Raw genomic sequence first — 21,866 nt, 5'->3', positions numbered from 1 at the left:
AAACAGGATCTAACATGTCGCTGCTGGCTAGATTATGAACGAGCCCAACCTCACAAGCTCCTACCCGTTCACTTACCGCGCTGTCACTTTGTTTCCAGACAGCACGATTAAGTAACAAATAAAAAAACAAAGAAGCTTATCATTATAAAAATAGTTAAAAATTTATAATATTAACTTAACAGAAATAATATTACCAGAAATGCTTAAACTGAATATATTTAGCAACAAAACTGGATAATTTGGTCGAATACAAATACTGGAAAAGATGGCGCATTTGCCAAACTGATAAATCCTTTTTTGTAGATCTCTTCCTAGCTCACGTAAGTCTTCTCTTTTATACTCAGTGTCAGTTGTCAGTTGTTCTTCTTCTTTTGCTTTTTTTGGCTTTTAGGCGTGTCAGTTGTTTGATTGATGTTGTTTCTATATATTAATCAAACAACCGACTTTGGAAAGCCAATATTTACTTCGCTATATAATCAGTGAGCATGCCATTTGAGTATCAGAGTCAGTCAATTTGACTGATACTGATACTCATAGTCTGGTCCTTTTTAAAATGGTTTACCACCTTAAGTCTTATATTTTCTTGTGAATGTCTTCGAAGATAGCAAAAGGCCAATGTATATTTTTTATATTAATAACGATTCGATCGAAATAACAGGGAAATGGCAGCAGCTTCCTCTGTGCTACTACTGCGATATACTGCGTTCACCAAACTGTCTGCCCAGCTAGTTGATCATCCCTTGGAAAGAATTTATCACAGACATCGTTTGAAAAGACTTTAAGTCCATTATTTTGCGATGAAATACCTTAAAAACTCATATCTATCATAAATATGGAGAATGGGGAAGCTTACGTTATTTATTTCAAGCCTTCAATACTCCTGATAGAGGATTGATTTAGATGGTGTCGCGACTGATAGTAATTTGATAGTCAAAGTCAAAGTCAAATATTTCTTTATTCAAATAGGCACATAGATGGTACTTTTGATGCATACATTACATGTAATATATGATATATACGCTCCTGTGGCTGTTTTAGCTAGAACGTACTATTTGCACACCTAGGTGAGGTCAAGCTGCGTTCATATTCGCTTACTTGAAAATATAATCGTAAAGCATGTGACAGTACATGCATAAAATACCAAGCCAAGCTAACGAAAACTTCATAATGAAGATGTAAATCAAAAATCATAACAAATGTTTGGGTTATCCTTCCTTCAGTAATTCAGCTCCTATTTAAATTTGCTGAAGATGGTCTTTTAAATAAAGAGAGAGAAAATCACGAGCAATCACTAAGATGGTTTAGTTATAAGTATACTTATAACCGAAGAGAGCGATTTTGAGCTTGGACCCACAAATCAACTTTGATGCGGATTGGTGCGGTACCTTCACATAACTCATCGTGAACGGTTCTGTTTTACGTTGTATAATTAAGGTCATCGGGCGGGATATTCTAATTCAATTCAATTTTGCACCACCAACTCTCCGACTATCGTCTTGCAGCAATGCAGAATTTTAAAAAGTCCAACCTTTCATCCTTATTACATGTGTTATAGGGTTCAAATTAGGCACATATCCTACAAACCGTTTATATTTTTAACCTTGTCAAGTGGAACGTAGAGTTCAAAATAAAACACGTTCGAATATCTTTATTTTTCTTGTGGCTTCAATACACAGAGGATCTTGTGTGAAACGATTGCTGCAATTCCTTTGAAATTCATATACGGACGATTTATAAACACAGTGCAAAACTTTATTTAAAAAATAATACAAATATATTCCTCGTTGTCACTACATATTATGCACACACTTGTTATTATTTTAGTTGAATGTCATGCAAAAGTATACCAAAATCCTGGCAAATAATTGACATTATTATTATTACTATAAAATAAGGTAACCGCCGTCTGTCTGTCTGAACGCGATAAACTGAAAAGTATTGAAAGAATTTCCATACAGTTATCACCAATGGGCAGAGGTTTCAACGCATACTTCTTCCTTTCTTCGAAAATTATCTATGATTTACAAAATAATGTCATTTATGATTACCGGGAAAACAGTTCGCGAGGCTAATATATTTAATTATAGTTAAGTCAGAATAATCTAATAGTTTTGAACAAAAACCGATTATTGTGGGTTCAAAAGACCAGGAGTTCTTAATACTTAGAATTGCTTGTTATAATCCATAGAAATGTTAATAATGTAAAAATTTCTACGGTCTTATAATGTGGAGAAAGTAAATCAGTTTACAAGAAAACTTCTTTATATTAATGTATGTAGGTATGTTTATGAAAGAAGAATGAAGGAGTAAAGAAAGACGACAAAAAAGTGGGATATGCTGACCCAAATATTTATTTTATGATAAGGGAATAAAAGAGAATGGAGCCACATAAACATAAGACCTGGGGCATATATTCATAAACTATTTAAAAAACTGCATTCAGGGTTCTGAACCTTTTGGGCTCGAGCCAGGAATTGAATCATCGTGATACGTAAATTCGTAAAAAGAATTACATTTTTACTTTTTAATTGTTACTAGTTTATTTTTACTGAACTCACGTGAAATTAGAATAACGAACACGATAACCATATAACTATATAAATCTACTAAGAAATATAACACACTAACTTTGTATAACTGAGCAGTGTCCCTTACGCAGGTACCAAATTCGATTCGAGGTGAATACCTCTAAAATATCAGCATGCCTCAGAGTTCGCCATACAGTTCTGCAGGGCTAGCACATTCAGGAGACAAAAATGATATCCCCAAAAATGATTATATATAGATATAATTAACGTGTCCACCTGCTAAAGCACGCGAACATGGAATAGGAGAAGTTCACCCGCGTTTATTACTACACATTTATTATTTGGATATTATTTCCACGTGTGCGCCAATGCTCTGAGATTTGAATAAGCCGTTGGACGAAGATCATTTTTTACCCTTTCCCCGGGGATATTTATTGTCCACCAATTCGCATTCTACTGGACTGTATCGGTGGACTAGCGCAGTGATCTACGGCCAAAACCCATTTAGAGTAGAACATTCCCTGTGGAGTGATTATGGTGCCCTAGTAATAATTAGGAACAATATAATGTTTTCGCAACTCTGGTTCCATTTCAGGTGACCCCACGTTTATTGAATCCGTACCCCTACTTTATTACGTGTTCATAGTTATGAAAACTTCGTGATTGTGTGGTGGGTGCTTTACAAAGCAGCGCACAGTGAAGTAGAACTATTTGAATGTAACGGTATCAAACTATTTATAATGCGCTGTACATGTTACGGGTAATGCTAAAAGATATAGTAAACCTAGGTATACACGGGTTTACTTAGTATTACCAAAACGTAAAAGGGGGAAAATTTGGATAATAAGGAAATAAAATTGAATTCGGAATTAGCCCATACTCACCTACTTGTAGGTCTACCCAACTCTGGCTGGTTATGTAAAGTTTTTTTTTTTAAATAATATATTAATCTTGTAAAAAACAGATTCCCTCCGATACACCGGACACCTTTTCTATTTTGTAGGTGCGGCTATTTTTATTACATTTTATAAAAAATATATATTTGTATTCATTTATTTTCTTATTTTTACTAGGTGAGTGTGCTTTGTCATTACGTTAGTTCTTAAATTTTGGTATAATATGAAGTCAACATGAAATCTTTAACTACTCCTGTGGATATTATGAATTAAAAGTATCTGTACTACCTATAGCTATTGTTTATAAGGTCCAGAAGATTTTTGGTCAGGGTTTGGTTAGGTAAGGTTAGGTTATTTCGTTATTATTCGGGCATGACCCAAAAAACCTTGGGTAATTATAAGTCAATCCGGGTAAACCTAAGTTTATTCCAACTTCCAACCTTACCCGTAATATATACATTATGATGAAATTATATTATACGTGGAGGTTTTGTATAGACGTGTCTTAAAAAAAAAACGAGAAGATTCTTAATTCGTTATATTGGCCTATTGGTCATGAAGCGTAGGGTCCGAAGACATACCAAGAGACCCTTAGCTTAAAAAATTTGGTGAAAATATGTTCCTCAGAGATAGCTTGCTTTCTGTAGAAGCATAAAGTACATTTTTATCCAGGAATAGCAACCGGGGACCGTTTTCACGGGATTAAAACAACCTTTTTATTCTTTGCTCGGTTTATTAGCTAAATTATGGTGTGTAAGCGATTTTAACTAGACCAATAGGTTTCGTTATTCCAAGCTAAGAGATTCGTTGATTGAAAACCTTGTATACCAATTTGGGCCTGACCTGAGGTTCGGACCAACGATCGCTATAGTCGACTTTGCTAACTATTGGCCAATGAAATATAAAGTTTCCGTTGACCACTTCAGTGCCTCAGATATCTCGTTAACCTGTCTCTTTGTTCTGTTATCGTGAACTTGTGATAGAAATCGTTAAAACGATGTACTGAAATCTTCACTCTTAAGGAATAGGAGGGATGTCGAGTATTATATGCAGACGGTGATGACGAGTTTCTCTGAACTAAAACAACCTTTAGTTTTAGTGTTCCTTTCAGTGGGTAATATTGCCTTCGTTTAATAAATAAATGGTAAGTGTTTGACCCTAGGTTTCTCCAGAGGAATGAACGCCTGGTTTAATAAAAATGCAATGTATCACATATTCGCGTCCGACATTCCTAAGTGTCAATAGACCAAGGACTTATAAATTATGGGCCATATCAGTAGGTGAAGATGCATTCAGCACGAGATGGAAAGAGCTGAAATTGAAAAACGTGTTCAATTCAGAAATTAGAAGGTCCGTAGAAAAGTATTTACGATATAGCTCAGCAAGTTGCGAAACGTAAATTGCAGGCACCGAGCTAAGAGAACTTATAGACTGTGGGGTCTGTACTGAAAATCACATTTTTGGTGGAAAAAAGAGTCGCAGAGAATCACCCTACAAAAGACTTATGTCCTGAAGTGAACGTTCTATGTTTAAAATTATGCTGAAAGCGTCAAAGTCTACGCTATAGACCTTATTCATATATATTCGGCGCAGCAGCTACAGAGCATCGGATTGTTGTTGTTTGATGTTTAGTTTTATTGGACGGACACTAGGATGTGATGCAGTCTCAGAAATTTTCTAGCAAATATATAAGTTTTTTTGCAGCATCGTACAGGAACGTCAATTCGTTTGGCTGCCCATCTTAATCGGTAGTGTGGTAACTTAACCAAGGCAAGCGTCCCAAACACATTCCCAATTCTCTCTTCTCACAAAGAGATTCTCGCATTTACGACATTAGTTGGGTAGTGGATATATGTAACTACATGAAGTAACGATATTATATACTTTAGGAATACTAAGCTAATTGCCTTGATGCACGGCTAAGTAGCTAACTTGATCTTGACAATTAAATCTACACTTTAATTGCCTATTTTCGGCAAAGTGATTTATTAAATCATATATAGCTGCAGACGAAATTCACTTTTTCTAAATTTTCTGCCAGTATAGACACTACTGATAAGTCTGATAGCCGTTACTTCCCCATCGAAGTCCTTAGAAGTCCCCATCGAAGTATGAGTTGAAGAAAAAGATTGTATTTTTTTACTTTTGTTATTACAGAAGTGAAACCTAAAGGCATTAGGCACGTATTACAGTTTTTTATACCAGGAAGTGTCTAGCTATTGCCCGCGACTTCGTCTGCGTTTTATTTTGTTTTTTGATGTGGCATTCAATTTAGATGTAATTCTAAAAAAAATTAAAGTATTCAGTATCGCTGAGCCTTAAATGAGGGGTTTGCTGCTGTCCGCTAAGGAGTTCTGTCCTCTATATCCAACCACATTCATCAGATCTACACAAAGTTTGGGCAAAAATAAATACATAATATAACCTCTATAGTACAAAAATAATTATTTAAATCGGTTATAATTTGTCGGAGTTATGGTGTAAAGTCGTCAAAAACATTCATCCCCTCTCCCAAAGGAACCGAGCTTAATGTCGGGATAAAAAGTATCCTATATTACTTCTAACACTTCCAAGAATATGTGTACAAAGTTTCATGAAAATCGGTTAAGTTTTTGCGTGAAAGCGTAACAAACAAACTTACATTGACATTTGTAATATTAGTAGGGATAAGGATAGGGATAGGGATAGGGATAGGGATTATTCACAAATTAATAAAATTTAGCTTACGCACGTTAAAGGCCTCTGTACCCCGTGGGCCCAATATAATTGATACGGCTGATACGGCGTTAGTTACGCCTCTGATGTTTGCATCCCGCACACAGACATATGATACTTTTTAGTCCAGGAAAACACACGTGCTTGAAGTGGAACAACAGCTAGGTAAAATAATAAATACATAAAAATAAATAAATATACTAAGACAATACATAGATCCCCATCTAGCCCCAAAGTAAGCGTAGCTTGTGTTATGGGTACTAAGATTACTAATGAATATTTTAATGATTAATTTTCATAAATACTTATAATATACCAGTGGCGTGCAAAGAGGTTTTCTTCATTTTATATCACCTGCATACCCTGTGCATACCCTCTATGCACGCCACTGTAATATGCATATAAACAGCCAGACAGTGAAAAAACTTAATGGTCATCACACTAACATTTTCCATTTGTGGGTCCACGGCCTTGGACTCAGAAAGCATTGCCGCAGCCCCACATCGGCCACAAAAAAAAATGTAAATTAATTCAGTGAATGAGCGTATCTACAATGATAAAATCTTACTTGGTTGCTTACGTTAGTAAGGGTGGTCACGCGTACTCCATCGACAGATACTCCCAGTGTCACTTGACGCTTCTTAACACCTTTCGCTTTGAATTCATACTGTGAACAAAATAAACATATTTATAATCCGAGTTTAATTCAATGTTTAACGTTTCACTTAATTAGGTACATTGGTAAGAGCAATATCAAAATGTAGGACATATTTGGAATGTGACACATCGCAGACATTTTTTTAACCTACATCTATTTGCGAACCTTAGAGGCTAAACTTTCGCACCACCATCGCGGCCGATGCAAAGCAATAATGAGGTCCGTGTTGAGTACCTCGGACCTTAAAGGTATGTATGCATATTTATTATCTCTTCCGGACAACTTTCAGGCTAAGGAGATATTTAAAAGGCGACATTGGTTGGTTGTGTATACCTAATATATACATGCATGCTATTCCCTATCCCTATCACTATCCCTACTAATATTATAAATGTGAATGTAAGTTTGTTTGTTACGCTTTCACGGAAAAACTACGAAACAGATCCTCATGAAACTTTGTACACATATTTCTGGAAGTGTTAGAAGTATTATAGGATACTTTTTATCCCGACATTAAGCTCGGTTCCTTTGGGAGGGGGGATGAAAGTTTTTGACGACTTTACACCATAACTCCGACAAATTATAAACGATTTTAATAATTATTTTTGTACTATAGAGGTTATAATATGTGTTTAATTTTGCCCAAACTTTGTGTAGATCTGATGAATGTGGTTGGAGATAGAGGACAGCGGCTCCTTAGCGGACAGCAGCAAACCCCTCATTTAAGGCTCAGCGACATTGAATACTTTAATTTTTTTTAGAACTACATCTAAATTGAATGCCATATCAAAAAACAAAATCAACCGCAGACGAAGTCGCGGGCAACAGCTAGTAAGTAAATAAACTAAACCAATAGGTACGTTATGATAATAAAAAAAAAACTAAACTATACAACATAAATATAATCTCCCTAGCCCGAAGGTTGTCTGGAAGAGATCGTTCTTTGGCGATAAGACCGCCTCTTTGTAACTACGCATATTCAAGTTTATTTTTTGTTATCTGTTATTTACGATTTTCTGTGGTGTACAAAAAGCATTTACATACATACATAGGCCTTGTAGGTCCGTGACACTCAACCCGGACCTCATCATTGTTTTCCATCGGCTACGATGGTGGTCAAGCCTAGATATCTTTTATGTATAGAATGCATATTTTTATGTATTAATAATAACAGTTAACAGTTTTATCACCTTCTTATACTAGGTACTACTTGGCAATGTATAATTTCTTAACTTTCTCTAGACTCGGTGGCCGTGGTTAGTTATCGACAATGACGTGCCGCTTAGCGATTTAGCGTTCCGGTACGAAGTGCTTTATAGGTTTAATATATTGATGGTGAACCATAACCATTAATGCTGAACCCCTAACAAATAAGTCTCTACAATGTTAGGCTATCATTCATCAATGGTGAGATTGAACTCAAGGATTTTTAGTTTATAGTGAAATAGTTAGAAAAAAAACGTGTGTGTACCTACTCATGTACACGCGTTAGAAGTTATACTTCTTTGGCGTTAAAAGATTAAAAATCTTTTCAAAAATGTTGTCCTATTCTACGTTTGTTTATTATAACGCAATATCTAGTTAAATAAAGTTTTTTAAATATCACAAAAAAAAAATTCTCATACATAATTAAAGAAATGGAACAATGAACAAAATTAAATTTGGAATACGAATAGACTCATTATCGGACAACCAAGGTTCATTCAACAACAAAAATTCAGAGTTATGTACAATTGAATCAATAAAATCACCGGAATGAGCCCGCAGACTTTGACAATTCAAAGAACACTGTCAAACCTTATAGCTAACTTTCAGTTAGTTTTTTGTAACGGTGTGCGTGCGCATCGTAAAAACTTACTCTCATCATTTTCACCTAACGCGCCAAAAGAAGTATAGCTTCAAAAATAATGGACAGCAAAAGGAAGTCAAAGGGCCACATCGGTATGGCGAAACACTTTCAGGTGTTAGGCTCAACCGTGGTTCGTCTTGGCACACAAGGTGCAATTTAAACCATAACCTTAATACATACTTCCTAGTAACGTATATTAAAGTTCATGGGTTAATTGCGTACCGCAACGAGCCCGGTCATGTCATCATAGTGACACCGTGTGGTAACGGACTCCCCGCAGAGTAGTACAACTCCAATCTATATATACCCAAATCTTTAAAAAACTTCGATAGCGCGACTCAGGATTGCTTCGGAAAACTGTTATTTAATGTGGAGTTCCCTTGAATATCCTTATTTTGAGTCTGGGATATTATCAATTTCAAAATATTATATTTTTTAACCGCAAAACATTACTAATAAGTTTTTAAAATAACTTTATTTTAGCTAACAGTATTTTTATAACCTGATAACGCCATCTATTGAGAGTGGTGAACATCGTAGTCAAACCGCATCGCAATCACTAAAAGCAATATCATAGTTATTTTAATGATACGTGAATTTTAGATTTATTTGATATAACAGTTCATTATTCATTTATGTTAATTATTAGCTCATCAAAAAAAATAAAAAATAGAACGGAAATTAGAGGCGTAAGCGCAGGGCTTAAGTATAAAATCAAAATCATTTTAGTCGCTGCCGTTGGACAAAGTTTTGAAATGGTACTTCATTATCTGATTGTACAATATGTACTTACACGCTTTTACAAATATTAACATTCAGCTTATTACTACAAAACTGTTTCTTGTAACGTACATTAGTATGAGGGTAGGACAACACAGTGAAATGTAAAAAAACCTTCTGTTCACGTTCCAATTATAGCTCAGAGTAGATACAAAGAAAAGTGACGTGTAAAATCAGAAATAAGGATATCGGTTGAAGAACTGCATAATATTATTTTTATAAAGTAGGCCAGCCCACTATATTAACCGGGTCTTCTCCCACAATGAAAAGGGTACAGGCCGTAGTGCACCACGCTGGATTTCCACCAGTGCGAATTGATGGATTTCACATGTCTTTGAGAGCATTATGGAGAACTCGCAAGCAAGGAGATTTCCTCACGTTGTCTTTCCGCACCGTTCAAGCAAGTGATATTTTAATTACTTAAAACAGACATAACTAAAAAAAGTTAGAGGTACGTGCTGAGATTCGAACTCGTCCCCCCAAAAGTGAAGCTGAAGTCCTAACCAGTGGGCTATCAACGCTTTATTCACTTTTCTGTTCATGTTGTTTATTATTTCATGTTGTTTTTTTTTAATTCCTAATTTTATATTACTATTTATATTTTATTTTCTTTTGTAATTATTGGTACTTGATGAATTCCTTTTAAAGCCCCGGGGAGACGAATTGGCAACTGTAATGTCTTCGCGGGTTGCGTTTTTGCTAAATAAATAAATAAATAGGTTTTTGTAGGGATTTTAAACTAAGATCAAAAGCTAAAACTATATTTAACAAAATATGTTGATCAATCAACGGGTACATACCATGAAAATATTTTGGGATAGTGGTCACGGCGGGAACACAAATTGACAAATCCCAAAATATTATCGTGGTATGAACCAGTTGAACAAATTTTGTATGGAGTTCCCAATTCCACGATTTGTGCCGCTTGGATTCAGCGGCTACCTGCGACGCGCTTAATGTCGTTTGTCCACCTCATTGGAGGTCGACCGCGGTGAAGGAAAACGTCGTGAGGAAACTGAGAGTTCTACATAATATTCTCAACGGTGTGTGGAGTCCACCAATCCGCACTATGTCAGCGTGGTGGACTATGACTACGGCCGTGAGGGCCCGTGCCCGGTGATGGATTTATATGATGATGATGAATATGACAACGTATGGTTTGTAAGAGGCAGGCTAGTGCCAGTCTACCTCCCGAATTGCCAATTTCAACTGCCCCAGTGCTCCTTCACGTCTAACTGACGAGGCTCTAGCGACCGTTGATATATGTATGTAATACATCGGAATTGGCTACACTGAAGAAAATAATGGCACAGACTCACTTTCTGTACTTTTTATCATTCAGTTCTAGGCATAACTTTAACGTCGTCGGACGTCCATTGATTTGACATGATGATGTTGATGAATATGGCCACATCAAACTTTATACTTGCTTTTACTTTAATGCTGTTTCTTTTGGAGGAGGTACTGAACCCTTGGTGCAGGCATAATTACCTACGTACTGGTTTTATCTTTCACTTAAAAATGTCATCTCTCAGAAATTGTTACACAATTATCCTCAGTAATTTACTTCCCTCAGTAGCTGCGCTGCATAATTGTTCAGTACCTAACTTTCGTCTTGATCAAATTATCCATAATCTTATTACGGACGCGGGATTGTCGCGTAGTTTGTTAATCATGGGAAGTTTTTAAATATTCTAAAAAACGCACTTATTCCTATAAAACGTCTAAAAAACTTTCCAAAATGATGCCACTCGATATTTTTAATTGACTGGTGACTGGGAACTATTCGAATACATTAGTAACTATTTCCGTATTCCATAAAAAATAAACATTAAGTTCGCAGAATTTACATCCACGAGGTCTGAGAAATGAATATGAATTGTAGAAACACATCAAAACAAAACAAACAGAATTGCAAATAAGATACAACACCGAGAGCTTCTCAGTACAATATATAAAGTGACGGAATTGGGGCTTGATTCTCTGATGCATTTAAACCATATAAACTCGTAGCTAACTGCATAATGAATGTTAATTTTGACAGTTGAAGTTACTGTAGGCTTGTCAAATTTAACTTCATGAAATGCATTGTATATGCACTGTAAAGCCCTATCTTCAACTTCATTGCTGAAAAGCACAGAGCAGTTTCATTAAAAATTCCGCTCCGTTAAAACAACAGAAATAAGGACCTATTTTTAGAACAGCGAATACGCTTGGGATCTGCAGGTACATATAAACACTATTTAACTGTATGTCTGTGACGAAATCACTGCCTATTATTTATGATTGTTAGAGTGAAAGGAACGACACTTTAGAATAATATTTGTCTATCTGTCTGTCATGGGCTTATTTTTGGAACAACTGAACCGATTTAGAAGACAATTTCACGGGTTGTTTGTTAAGAGTATCGAGCAGATGTCAATCAGTGGCGTGCACAGGATTTTGGACCTGGGTATGCATAAAGAAGAAAGATAACATATGATTGTAAAAGGGGAAGGCCCTATACGAGCGATGCAAAAAAATATAGGGTAAGCAGTGCCTTTGTGCTTGTATGTAGTGCACGCCACTGATGTTAATATTACATGAATTACGACATTTTTTAAAGGTTAATTAATTAGCTTTTCTTTTTCAATAGTAGTAATAAAAAGTATAAAAGGAAATTATGCTTAACAAAACAAAAATAGTACGACTTCGAAGTAAGTAATAAATAAAATACAGAAATTAGGAAATCTGTTTCATAACTGTGAATACTCGGGAGAGGCTTTCTGTGAAAATGGGTCAGTTTTAAGGTTCCTCACCTAAAAGTAGAAAAGCAGTTAGCTTAAAAGCTTACCCAGGTGTCCAATTTTTGGATGGAAAATGATAAATTATATGGTCAACCTGAGGCGTACACGTGTTAAGTCTCATTTGTGAATAATTAGACCGGCATCCACGCCCGTCAGACGGAACACACTATTGCACCAATGCTAGAAGGTACATGTAGGACTAGGTAGGTAGGTACTTCTCCGGACAAGCTCTGTCACAAAAAAAATACTTATTACTAAATAATCTTGCGGTCCTTGCAAGAGTCGGGGACAACTAACGACAAAGTTAGTGCTTTTTAGCGGTTTTCAATCCATTGAAAAACGTAAAACGCCGAACGGCGAGTATTAATTTCCCAGTGCGCTTTGAAGGGGAAATATTAAGTTTTCTTTCAAATGAAAAATTCCAGCTTTCCGTTTCAGTTCGATTTTTGGTCGGTGCAATAAATCGAGAACATATTAATTCTATTTTTGCTTGGTGAAATATTGTAGCGATTTAAATGACTAAATTAATGATTTTTTTAAATTTTGGAAATCTATTACCACTTTTATAGCTTCATGAGCTGATTCGATTTCAGAAATTTTCATATTATAACGCGAACGCGAACGTGCAGTTTTAACTGCCTAAATAAAATTAAAAAAAAACCAAAATACCTACTTTCAATGATTTAAAGCGTTTTTTATTTTATTCCACAATTTTAAAAAACAATTTAGGAAACCTTACTTCTAATTCAAGTTAGAGATAACTTTGATGTTTGTCGTAATAATTTTATTTGATCGTGTACCGCGGCTAACCATGTTGTTTGTTTGTATATTCTTCGTTAGATTATTGCCAATAATATTGCGCGTGTGCGGTGTGCCTTAGGTTATTTCTGTACTCTCGATGAAACAAACCTAGCTTATGAACTCCTAGTTACTAAAGCTTACTTGTTAATCAGATTCCATGAGCGAGTAGTGTTTCGCTTTTATGTTATATATTTAAAAAGTTATCCATACTAACATTATAAATGCGAGTTGTTATGTTTGTTTGTTTATTTATAAGACCTATGTTCTTTTCAAGAATTGCACCGATCCCAAAGCATTTTGACACAGCGATATCTAGTATCCTATAGAGAATTATTTTTATGCACAAAAAGCAACCGTAATATGTATGTTTGATTGGATATAAAACATTGGCACAGATAATACATATCGGCCATACACAAAACGCAATCTAGTTCCATAGTAGCAGAGCTCATGGAATGATTACTAAGATAAGACTGTTTAATATTATTATGAAGACTTTACATAAATAGGCACCCTATTTGAGCGTTTCCTAGGTTAAGTGATAGATGTTAAATAAAAAAAAAACTCGTTTGTTACGTAGGCATAACTGCGGGATAGCAACTGTATGCCGGCTAACCAATAGCGGCGGTATCGTATCATGTTCAACTTATGGCGGCGCAGCGGATTCCGATGGCTAACTTAGAACCATGATGCATACCTTTTTGAAAACCCTTGGAATTTATTATAAGACCTAGGTAAGGTAGGTAGCAGTGGCGTGCGCTTCATACATGCACAAAATCACTGCCTACCCTAAAATTTTTGCATAGCTCTTAAATGCGAGGGATTTTTTCCATTTTATGGCATCTTCCTTCTTTATTTACCCTGGAAAAAAACCCTGTGCACGCCACTGGTAGGTAGGGACGGGAGGAGCTTGTGTAATAAGTAACTTTTAGTCTAATAAATTTATACCATCATATCAACTCATTCCAGGTCTTCTACTACAATGAGAAGGGTTTAGGCCGTATTCCACCACGCTGGCCCAGTGCGGAATGATGGACTCCGCTCGCCTTTGAGAATATTATGGAGAACTCTCAGGCGTGCAGGTTTTCTCATGATGTTTTCATTTATCGTTTTAGCTAGTGATATTAAGCAATTTAATTCATAGGCACAACGTGTAACGGAATTACGAAATACTGTTGAATGGTGCATAAGTATATTTAAATAAGGAAACACCCTGTATAAATATTAAATCAAAGGAAGCATATTTCATACGCATGCATATTCTTCAACAAACTAATCAAAACACTCGAAATGTTTACTTATGCCAGCCCTATTGAAGATAAAATGCATAATACCTACGCTACGTGATGCGTACCTAATAAAGTAATTGGAGTGACTTGGTTTTACTTTTCCATGTGATAATTACAATAAATAAATACACTACCACAATACACACACCGCCATCTAGTCCCAAAGTAAGCGTAGCTTGTGTTATGGGTACCAAGATAACTGATAAATATTTTTATGAATAATATACATAAATACTTATAATATACATATAAACACCCAGACACTGAAAAACATTCATGTTCATCACACAAACATTTTCCAGTTGTGGGAATCGAACCCACGGCCTTGGACTCAGAAAGCAGGGTCGCCGCCCACTGCGCCAATCGGCCGTCAAAATGTTGTGTTCAATGTGATGTTAGGGCTGCACCAGATTTCTTTCAGTAATAACTATGGCAACGAAATACTCAAAATCTATTAGCGTTTCGGTTTCACAGATAAGTATATTTACTGTCACAGACAGTTAATAATGTAACTCTAAAGCCTCTGAAGAAGAAAGAAAGAATTTCGGTTATCATTTACACGTTGTTTCAGTGTTAACCTATTTTCATTTAAAGCGATAAACGACTAAGACACCGGGAGGTATCTTTACAACGTTCGAGTCCATGTGAGACTGAAGTGTATAGATAATGCAGTCGTATTCATATCAAAATACCCATCAACTCTATGTAATGAACATTAATTGTTAATTAAATATAATTTAAATTGTTTCTTGAAAACTATTTACGAACTAAATAACAATTATTTGACAAATGTGAATTTATAGCTATCAAAAGTTTAATTATTTACCCACTTTATATTTTAACTGTAACATAAGTCAAACTCAAACATAAGTCGTTCGTAAACAAAACAATGCAATTTTCGCCGGGCGACTGTGGAGGCGTATTTTGTTACGTCACAAGGCACATAGGGCTATTATAGGTCTATGTACGGTCATAACAGTGTCAATATCACAGAGAGACAGGAGTCTCATATGACTAGTTATTATTCATAGTATAGTTTTAGGCATAGAATATATACCTACCCTCTTTTATTTCAGATAGTGCATGGCGTACAGCACGGCTGATAAAAATTATATCCCGATTATATCCCCTCACAAGGCATATAATTAACGTGCCCACCTGCTAAATCACTGGAACAAGGAATAGGAGAAGTTTATCAATACACATATATTATTTGGATATTATTTCCACTTGTGCACCAGTGCTCTGAGAGTTGATAGAGCTGTGGGAGAAGATACATTTTTATCCTTTCCCCGGGGATATAATTGTGTCCTGCACGGCTAGCATGGGCAAATAATATATGTGTAATAATAAACGGGGGCTAACTCCTATTCCAGGTTCCCGTGCAGGTGGACACATTCATTATTCTACATAACTTGTTAACTTTTGTCTCCTGCCCATGCTAGCCCCGCTGGCCTAAAATAATTCACTTATTTTAGGCGAGTTTTATCCGGCGGTTTCACAAGAGTTAAATACAGAATTTATATTTATAGAGGTTTCATTTGTTAAGTAGTTTCCTTTAATATGGGTGGCTAACTTTTAAGTGCAAATATGTCTAGGTTTCTCTTCAGGCGATATATAAAAACAAAAAAAATATTCTACCGCCTTCTGGATCGTTCTAAACTGTTATTTAAAAAAAAACTCCATAACTAATAAAGCTGCCATACTCTTAAACCTTTTATTTAGTGTGTGAAGACTGATTTTAGGGTTTTGATGGTACCTATAATAGCCAAGCGGTGATAGCTCAGTGGTTAGGACTTCACACGCACCTCGTTCTTTTAAGCAATTAAAATATCACTAGCAACAACGGTGGAGGAAAACATCGTGAGGAGACCAGCATGACTGAGAGTTCTCCATAATGTTCTGAAAGGCTTGTGGAGTCCACCAATCCGCACTGGGCCAGCGTGGTGGACTGCGGCCCAAGCCCTTCTCTCATTGTGGGAAGACCCATGCCCTGTAGTGAGCCGGTAATGGGCTGATATGACGACCATGATGATGATACTTAGTAGCCAACTAAGAGTTTCACTATTTACATTACAAGTCGAAACGCAATAATGGATGTGGATGAAAATATATTTTAATACTTCGTTTGAAGAAAAACACAAACTGTATTGTATTTATGTATACTTTTTTATTACATTACAAGTTAGCCCTTGACTGCAATCTCATCTGCTGTTAGTGATTATGCAGTCTAAGATGGTAACGGGATAGCCTGTAAGGGGTATGGCAGTTATATAAAACCCTTACCCCTAATCGTTTTCTACGCGACACCATACCGGGACGGTAAATTGCTAAATTGCGGTATGTCTGTGTCGTTATATTGGTGTTTTGTTTTTTTTTTTTTTAATTCTCCCTCTTTGGAGAAACCAGTGTCCTCTAACACGAGTCAGAGACCTTGTTTAGGAGTGCAGTTTTCTATTTATTAATTTTTATTTGAAATAAATAATTATAAATTTTAATTAATGTGCTTTAATAATTAAAATATCATCACTGTTATCATTCTATACATCAATTAATGTTATCTAAGTAAATATTCTTCTACATCTAACTATTCTTATAATAAATAATACTCCAGATCTATATTATTGATCCACAATATTCTAAAAATAACGTATTTTCTGTCTTATTATTATTTATTGTATATTGTGCTATTTTAGTGCAGAATTCTAAAAATATTGTTCGGTATTTTTTATTTTGTATGAGTGTTGGTATCTAATGTTTCTGTTTTTATTTTAACGTTCAATCTTTATTGGTGTTATGTTAGCCTGTTAGACTTATATTATATATGCAGCGGATATATTTGTGGCACTTATGAAAATGAAAAACTGAGATAGAAAACTAAGGATTGGACACGCAAAAATATTTTATGAAAAAGTAACAGACGAAGAACAGACGTTATATAAACATTCAAAATTTTTAAACAAGTATAAATTAAGAGAAAATGCAGCATATATTTGCTTACATTTAAATATTTACTTTTTATAGAATACTAGAGGTGCCCTGCGGCTTCGCTCGCGTAATTTTGGGAGGCAGCGTACTGCTACATACTACATAGTGTACACCTGTAGTCATATACAAGATTTTTAGTTATTATCACAAATTTTTTTTTATCTTACGTAATTTTTTTTTCAATGAAAAGAATTATTTCTAATACCTCCAAGAATATGTATAAAAAGTTTTATGAAGATCGGTGCAGTAGTTTTCGCGTGAAATCGTAACAAACAAACTTACATTCACATTTATAATATTAGTGTAGTGTAGTGTGTAGTCAAGTATGGATAGGGATGTTTTTATATGCTGACAAACTTTCCTCAGTTGAGAGGCAACAAGCTAATTTTCATAGCGGCATATTTTAGTCAAGAGGGTAAACAGAAGTCACGTGCAAAAACTAGTGTTTTACAAAAGAAAAAAATTCTAGTAAGTAACCAATTCGAATTTCAGCATGTTACTATTTTGTGCCAGTTACAAATGATTCCAATATACTTTAAGGAAGGTTTATTGAACAATGACAAAAAGTAATTTAGTTTTTAATAGAAAAGAAGTTTTTAGTAAAGAATTAACCTAAGTGATTTTATAATTTCCTTCAAATACTCAAGAATATTTGGCATTGTTGTTTATTGATATTGATGTACTTATGTTATGGTTTTCGTTTGTTATATCTTAGCGATGACTTAAACTACGACTATGGCAATGCACTCTAATTACTATTAAATAAAGTTCAAATACGATGAAATAAAAAAATATTGTACCTACACGAGTTCTAGTAAATCAAAAATGCACCATACTCAAAATCGTGTGATTGCAAGCAAATCGAAGCTGTTCTTAATATTTAAACAATACCCCTTCACTATTGTCATTGGTCGTTAAGTTTTATTGTATCGTGGTTACTATACGATTGATGAACTTCTTAACGACAATGCTTGGATGCAGGCTCTCTTCTCTCACAAGAAATAAACTTATGTAACAATAAAAAATTTTTCGTTGTAAACTGTAAAATTATGTTGCAAAAGAGCAATCTGCTGAGTTTCTTGCCGGCTCTTCTCGGTGAAATCTGCCTTCCGAACCGGTGTCACTAGAAATAGACAGACTTGACGTTTCAAAAGTGCTTATTAACTTGGCCTACTTGAAATAAATAAATTTGAATTTTGAATTAAGAAAGCAAATGTAACCTACAAGCCACGAAATTATGAAAATCTTTACAAAGGATCTAAATTCAAATTTAAAGTTGTGTCAAGCAGTGGAAGTGCTTCGTTTAGAATGATAAAGATGATGATCATGCCTAAGCCATCAACTTGAAATTTCACTAGACATTATCTAGTTTGAGAGATTTCCCTGCATCACTGTATCAACGACCTATGAGAACGTGCCCTGTAGCCTTGACAGTCCTTCGACATATCATTTTACTTCCGTATAAATCTTCCTTTGTTACAATCTCCTATCTTGAGAAGCGCTTGAAATCACAAACAATAATTGGCTTGAGTCCTTTGAGCAAACATCACAACGGAGGGAACGTGTCTCGGTTTTCAGAGTTCAGACAAATCGTGTAGTTTACATAATAATACTTTACGTTGTCTCTGAAACTACTTTCTAGGACGAGGCCCTTAATTGCTATGCCGTTAAAATTTTAAATTCAGAACTCGAATTTTTCAAAACTTTTTTTGTAAAATGTAAATGATAAAAATAGTTTCTGTGAGCTATCTTTGGAGATGAATATATACCATCGCGAACCTACGATCATTGTAGACGTTTTTAAGGTTTTACAAGTTTTAGTATTTGTACATTATCTAGATCTGTCTCGTAGGGTTCAGCCAGCGTTTGCAATGTAACCGCAAAATAATATTATTATTTACGACATCACAATTGAAGCCTCCTAATTACATATAAACCCAAATTCCAAATTTCCTCTGCCGGGTTCGTACCGGGACCTGTCACATAAAAACAAAGCGCTCATATCAGTGCTAGTGGCGTCATCGAAAATGTTTATTTTGAACCCCGACGCAAAAATTACGGTGTGTTATAAGTGTAACATGTCTAGTGTGTTAGTGGCATCGTAACTCTCAAATGGATGAATTTAGATTTTTTTGATTAAAAGTCTGCTATGGATGAAAGTTTAGGCAAGATGACCACCGGTACAAAATTATGGATTTTATTTCAATATGGGTGTCAAATCAAATAGCTTGACTAGTGTCACATTTTATATTATTATACTAATATACAATATATAAAATGTGAGTCACTTTAAATCATGCCTCTAAATCAAGTATGAAGCAATATCTAAGTTATATTGATGTTCTATAACCCACTTTTCTAATTGCCTCTACAGAGTAACGTTGAAGTATTATCTCGTTTGAAAAGGCATTTAAAATACCGTTTCCTTCACCTCCTGAAGCTATTCATTGTTTCGCGTCGCTAATAAGCTTAATATAATGAACACACTCAAAATGAAATTTAGGTCGTTTCTCTGTGCAATATTATCGGTTCCCGTTCAAGAGCTCTTACATAAATTAATTTAAATATGTAACTAACGTAAAAGCATGGATGAACTTAGTTTAAACGTTCCGGTCGAGGTCGCGACTTCGTTCTTTGTGGTATGTGCTGCGGTCTTATAAATTGGAGGTTGCAGGTTCGATCCGGGACGATGAAAAATTGCACTTTTCCATACATAGAGTAGTGACGGTTGACAGCAATGATCGCGAGATAGTAATCACCCGGCCAGCCACACTTTGCGTTAGGTTTCTTGTATTTCGTTCAATTATTAGGTAGTAAACTGTGGAGTGCATAGTAAATTTTACCATATAAATATATTTAAGCTCATTTTACACATTTATATATTTAATAGGTCCTAAACTCATTCAATATTCATTTGCAAAATTGATTATTCAAGATTCATAGGTAAAGTCAAGGTACGTAATGATTTCATTCCGAACATTGTGTATAGCACCATGAGGCAGTAGTTTGTTATTTAACTGAATCTTTAGAAATGCCTTCAAATGTTCATTGAAATTAGATTCCTAACAAACACCCAGTGTTGTGGGCTACACAGTATTTTTTTTTTGCGTCCCTTAAAATGCCTTGTCTGGTTTTTTCACAACAAAGAAATAACTAAAGTATCCATCCATCCAACGATGACCTATGGTCCAGAAACATGGTCGTTAACTACCATGGGCCATAGTTAACGAACATGTTAATCAGGGGGCAATGGAGAGAGCTATGCTCGGAGTATCTCTACGCGATTAAATCAGAAACGTGGAGATTCGTAGAAGAACCAGATTTCCCGACATAGCTCAACGAATCGCGAAGCTGAAGTGGCAATCGGCCGGGCACATTGTTCGGAGAAAGGATGGACGTTGGGGTTCCAAGGTGCTGGAAAGGCAGCCCCGAACTGGTAAGGCAGCGTTCGTCGACCCCCAACGAGGTGGACAGACGACATTGAGCGCGTCGCAGGTAGCCGCTGGATTCAAACGGCACAGAACCGTGGAATTGGGTACTCCCTACAAAATACCTATGTCCAGCAGTGGATGTCTATCGGTTGATATGACGATGATGATGAAGCCCAAACGCCCCTTTGAATATACGAGTAATTTGAAACTGCTTATCGTGTCTAAATCATTTTTCTCTCTTTTTTTCTATACTATTTAAGCATACTCACACGGACTCGACGCATCGCCGCCACGATCTCGACCCGGCTCGTAGGACGCGGCACGTCCATCGTTCCGATATACTGCGAAAGAATATACATATATATAATGAAAATGGTCTTCGTTTGAGGCTCAATCACGCCTAAACCACTGATCGTATCGACATGAAACTACCACCATTCGATGCGAAATTTTTCCTAGATGGTTTATGGCTATCTATTTTTTGAATTCCAACATTCCTTCATTTTTTTATTGCTGTTTTACTTTTATGAACATTTATCCCGCTAATAAAAACAAAAGATAAGCATTTTCTCTTGATTCTTTTGTTTTCATGGATTTCAACAGAGTGTATTAAACGGATTATGGTTTTTTACATTCAGCTAAGAATCTACTCACGGTAGTGGAGAACGGCTGAACCAATTGGGCTTTTTTTTATCTTCAGAGTTGTCAGGAGAAAGTTTTGTATGTAAGAAAATTTTAAAAAAGCCCGATAAAAAGTTAAAAATTTCGATGATAATCGAAGAATTCCCATCTATATAGTCACTCACCACGAAATCTCGGGAACCATAAGACTTAGAAACGTGAAACTTGGTAGGAATATTACTTTTGCTATGTAGAGGTCAGCTATGAATAGATTTTAAGAAATTCATTCCCCAAAGGGGATTGCGGGGGCGTTAACAATGAATAATTCCCGTTTTTAAACTATAGCTCCTATAGACTTCAAATTTGGTAGGAATCTTCTGTAAGAGGTGTAGAAATAGGCTATGAACGAATTTTACGATAGCTCACCCCACAGGGGGTTGCGGGGGTGGGTATTAACAATTAATATTTTTAATTTTCCAGCTAAAGCTCCTACAAGCTCCAAATTTTGTAGGAATTTTCTATAA

At 35.5% G+C, this 21,866-nt stretch overlaps 1 protein-coding gene across 1 annotated transcript in view; it reads right to left on the bottom strand.

The window, feature by feature from the left end:
• LOC120636661 (dystrophin-like protein 1) overlaps window positions 1–21,866 on the bottom strand; it is a 274,699-nt gene that overhangs the window by 106,152 nt on the left and 146,681 nt on the right. The window contains exons 3-4 of the mRNA XM_039908223.1: window positions 20,991–21,062; window positions 6,720–6,806 (exon numbers count right to left, since the gene is read on the bottom strand). Of these exons, the coding sequence (XP_039764157.1) occupies window positions 6,720–6,806; window positions 20,991–21,062 (159 nt within the window). The remainder of the gene's footprint in view (window positions 1–6,719; window positions 6,807–20,990; window positions 21,063–21,866) is intronic.

The sequence above is a fragment of the Pararge aegeria genome, chromosome Z, assembly GCF_905163445.1.
Source record: "Pararge aegeria chromosome Z, ilParAegt1.1, whole genome shotgun sequence".
NCBI lineage: Eukaryota > Metazoa > Arthropoda > Insecta > Lepidoptera > Nymphalidae > Pararge > Pararge aegeria.
The sequence above is the reverse complement of the archived record's forward strand: the minus strand, read 5'-3'. Positions and strand labels throughout refer to the sequence as shown.